This window comes from Orycteropus afer, unplaced genomic scaffold (assembly GCF_000298275.1).
Source record: "Orycteropus afer afer isolate SDZICR_OR568_19922 unplaced genomic scaffold, OryAfe1.0 scaffold00048, whole genome shotgun sequence".
NCBI lineage: Eukaryota > Metazoa > Chordata > Mammalia > Tubulidentata > Orycteropodidae > Orycteropus > Orycteropus afer.
The window spans coordinates 3,215,398-3,219,972 of NW_006921635.1; the positions used below are offsets into that span (position 1 = coordinate 3,215,398).

Below are 4,575 nucleotides of genomic sequence, written 5' to 3' on the forward strand. Positions count from 1 at the left end.
CAGACCTGAAGGGCAGCTAAGGGTCATAGTCTCAGGGGTTCCACCAGGCTCTATCAGACCAACAAATCTGGTCCCCCCCCTTTTTTTTTTTTTTTTTAATGATTTTGAGTTTTGTGGTGTTCTCCTACTCTTTCCAGAATCTCCTACATACATCCCACTCTGAGTGGTTGACACTGGTAGCTGGGCACCATCTAGTTGTTCTGGTTTCATAATCGTATAGGCTGTGGATCGCATGGTGTACCAGCCCTTTGGACTGATCATTTCCATGAGTCCTTGGTTTTCCTCAGTCTTCTCCGCTCTGGGTGAGGAAAGACCCATTGTTGCATCTAGATGGCTGCTTGCAAGCTTTTAAGATCCCAGTCGCTACTCGCCAGAGGAGGATGTGAAACAATGGTTTTGTGTAGTATTGGAACTTTTATTTTTTAAAGAAATAATTCTATGGTGTAAATGCAAAGGGAGGATCCAGATGGCTGTTTAGCAGAAAGCAATGCCTTCCAAAGGCTTCCTTAGCCTTGGTAGTGTGTCGACTGTTTGGAGGGCCAGGACCTAGTCCGCAGCAGCTGACAACAGTTGAGGCGCAGCAGCGCGGCGTCGGTACTCGATGGACGCCTGTGGGTGGGAGGACGCCCGCCCCGTCCCGCACTCAGGGCTTTTACGTGCCCCATCCGCAGGTCCTCTGCCCTCCGCGAGGCCATGCCGGCCTCCTCCACCATCCACGTGCTACAGCTGCTGCGGGAGCTGCTGGCCTTCGTGCTGCTCAGCTACACGGTGCTCCTCGGTGCGCTGCTGCTGGCTGGTTGGACTACCTACTTCCTAGTGCTGAAGTGACAGCGCCCTGGCTGCCAGTCCCCGCCCTCACCGTCGCGCGCAGCCCCCGCCCCTCACAGCTGCCCGGCTCGAGGCGCGGTCCTTCCCGGCTGCAGTTCCATGCCACCCTTTGCGACGCTGGACTCCGCTCCGTGGACTCCGCGCCCTCAGGTCCAGGGTCTCACCCACCCACCCCGCGCAGAAGCTCCGGCGGTTGGGCGCCCGGCGGGGTCGTTACAACCGTTATCTTAGGCCCCGCCTCCTCCTTCTGTCTGACCAATCCCGGCTGCTCCCTTAGGGGGCGTCGTCAAGGGCGAGGACCGCTCCGCTGGAAGAGGCCACCCCCCGCCTCGCTACGCAGGCTCACTTCCGGCGTCTGCGTCCGGCATTTCCCCGCCTTAGGATGGCGGCTCTGAGGAGTTGGCTGTCGAGGAGCCTCACCTCCTTCTTCAGGTATCGCTGCAGCAGAGTAGGAGGGCAGGGACAGAGGGAGGCGGTGCAGAGAGCGGTACAGCTGGGAGCGCGGCGCCGCCCTTGCTTGCGTGCTCTTCGCTCGTCGTCGGAGCCGGCCCCTGTTTCCGCCGCCCTAAGACGTCTGTGACGGCCCCAGGCCCCAGCCAGACACCTTCCGCCCCCTTGGTCAGGCCGAGGGTCATTTCCTACGGGCAGTTTCTTAGGGATTCCATCTACTAAAAGTGCATTACCCAAACCACGGGTTGTCTTTTCGAGGTCCCGTTGGCCCATAGAAGTCGCCGAGAAGAGTTCGGCGAGGATGGGAGAGCGTCCCAGAAGGTAGCGGACTGCTGACGTTTTCCCAGAGGCCCTGGTCGCCCTGTCTCGGGATGCATCCAGGGGCTCGGCTTCAGGTGTTGTCTAGCGGGGCTATTAGAGACACTGGGCCAGATTCTGTACGCAGAAGCGTTAGTTTTTGGCATCAGGTGTTTGGAAGGCTCTGAAACAACATTTAAACTTCCTCAGCTGTTACCTGTTGAAAATTCTGAGTCCACTGGGCCCGCATTCCTCCCTAGCGACGGCTCGCTGGAGCGAAGTAGCAGTTGCCCTTTGAGGGGTCAGGGGCTTACCCCTCCACCACGCTCCCCACCCTGCCCTGTCATCCGGAAGTGGGCCCTACATCTCGCTGCTCCGCTGAGTTTGAGTTTCCAATCCCCTCAAGTAAATGGAAGAGAATTTTACAAAGACTGGTGATTCCGTTGTTAAATTTGGTTTCTGTTTGTAGGTACAGACAGCGTGTGCCTGTCAGGGCAGTCTTTGGGAAGCGCTGTTTCTCAGAATTGGTAAGACCGTGGCACAAAACTGTGGCAGTCGGAGTTGGTGTGACCCTGTGTGCGGTTCCGATTGCACAGGTAAGGGACTGTAGTGGGACTCGGTGTTTTTTGTCTTAGGGACTGGGTGCACGTCTCAAGGGGGCAGTGAAGAATCAGACATGCGATTACAGTTTCACCTCGTGCTTACACACAGCCCCCTCCTCCAAATGGTAGTGAGCTTTTTACTGTACCAGCTGCTGCTGTTCAGAGTCAAGTAATTAATACGTATTCCTTTTTTGATTGTCTTGTTTGGTAGGAACAGCTTGTCGATTTGTATAACGAGGGGAAAAGAGGAGTAAGAAGGACATATTACAGTTATAAACAAAATAGTTTTTCATTAACCAAAGTGTATTGAGCAGTGTTTATGTGCCATACACTGGGAATGGAAAAGTGAGCAAAACAGTTCTTACTCTCATCGAATTGATATTTTGGCAGGGTGGAAGAAGAGAAAATAAAACAAATATAAGATGTCAGGTGGTGAAAAGTGCTGTAATGAAAATTGAAATAGAGTAAGAAAATGGGGAGTGTCAGGAGGGCGTGGTTTTATGTTAGGGTGGTCAGGGAGAGCTTCTCTGAGAAGATGATAATAAGTGGAAATCTGAATGACCTGAAAAAGCGAGCCATGATAATACAGGCAGACCTCAGAGATACTGCAGGTTCGGTTCAGTTCCAGACCACTGCAATAAAGCAAATGTGACAATAAAGCGAGTCACACAGATGTTTTGGTTTACCAGTACGTATAAAAGTTGTGTTTATAGTATAAGCTATTAAGTGTTATGAGAATTGACCAAAATGTGACACAGAGACATGAAATGAGCATATGCTGTTGGAAAAATGACATTAATGGACTTGGTCAAGGCAAGGTTGCTACAAATCTTCAATTTGTGGGGGGAAAAAAAAACAACACAGTATATGCAAAGCATGATAGAGTGAAATGTGGTAAAATGAGGGGTTCCCATATCTGAGGGAAGAGCTTTCCAGGCAGAAGGATTTTGCTTGATGTGTTTGAGGAACATCGAGGTCAATGTGACTGGAGTGGAATGTTGCAGGGAGAGACTAGTTGAGGCCAAAGAAGATGAGGATCAAATTATGTGCTTTGTATTTTGTGGGCCATTGTAAGGCTCTGCATTTTATTCTGAAAAAGAAGCCATAGAGGATTTTAACATGGGGTCATTATGATCTTACATAAATTTAAAAAGTTTAAAGGTTTTATAAGCTTGCTGTGTGGAAGTAGGAAGACCAGTGGGAGGCTGTTGTCATATTATGGGTTTTAGATGATAGTGACTTTGACTGGCATGGTGGTAGTGGTGATGGGGAGAACTTGGCTTAATCTGATGGACAAGAGTTGCTTTTTAAAAGCCTGAGGTCCTCTGGTGGCATAGTCCCTAAGGCATCTGACTGCTAACCAGAAGGCTGGCAGTTCAAACCCACCAGCCACTCCTCAGAAGGAAGGTTGGGCAGCCTACTTCCATAGTGATACTGCCTCAGAAACCCAAGGAGGGGTCGCTATGGGTCGGATCTGACTCCATAGCAGTGAGTTTGGTTTGGTTTGAAGGTCCTTGAATCAGTCTTAGCAGAAGTACAGCCAAAATACTCTTTAGAAGGAAGGATGGCAAGGTTTCATGTTGTGTACTAGTTCCTGGAGAAGGACATCATGCTTGGTAAAGTAGAAGGTGAGCAACAAAGAGGAAGCCCCTCAACAAGATGGACTGACACAGTGGCTGCAGGCTGCAGCAGTGGGCTCAGACATGTCATTGATTGTGAAGATGGATGGTGCAGGACCAGGTAGTGTTTCATTGTGTTGTCCGTGGGGCTGCTGTGAGTCATGATTGACTCAGTGGTGCCTAACAACAATGATAAGTCCTTGAATGGTGCAAAGAGTGTGTACTTGGCCGGTAACTGAAAGGTTAACAGTTTGAACCCACCCAGAGGTACTGCAGAATAAAGACTTGGCAATCTGCTTCCCTAAAAATTACCAAGAAAACCCTAAGGAAAAGGAGGGTGAGAATGATTGCACAACTCACCAAATGCAGTCAGTGTCACTGAATTGTATGTGTAGAAATGGTTGAATTGGTGTATATTTTGCTGTCTATATTCTTATTAGCAACAACAGAATTTTTAAAAAAATAATAATAAAGAAAACCCTAGGGAGCAGTTATACTCTGTAACACGTGGATCAGCACGAGGCAGGGTCAACTAAGGGCTCAAGACAACAAGCAACTGAAGAACGGAGTTGCAGTCGCCATTTACTGGGATGGACAGGAGTGGGTTTCGGGAAGACAGTGGCAAGAATTTAATCTTGGAGATGTCAGTCTGCAATGTCTTAGATACCTGGCAAGTAGGCAGTGGATGTGAAAGGAGCACCTCACTTAAGAAACCACTGAGTTTTTATGGGGGAGTGCTAGATGGGAAATGAGCAAGCCCCATTTCAGCGGTATTTATG

General features: G+C 49.8%; 1 protein-coding gene across 1 annotated transcript in view; it reads left to right on the forward strand.

Moving 5' to 3' along the window:
- The first annotated feature begins 1,210 nt into the window (after positions 1 to 1,210).
- Positions 1,211 to 4,575, forward strand: part of DIABLO (diablo IAP-binding mitochondrial protein) — a 12,382-nt gene continuing 9,017 nt past the window's right edge. The window contains exons 1-2 of the mRNA XM_007938251.1: positions 1,211 to 1,260; positions 2,045 to 2,171. Coding sequence (XP_007936442.1) covers positions 1,211 to 1,260; positions 2,045 to 2,171 — 177 coding nt within the window. The remainder of the gene's footprint in view (positions 1,261 to 2,044; positions 2,172 to 4,575) is intronic.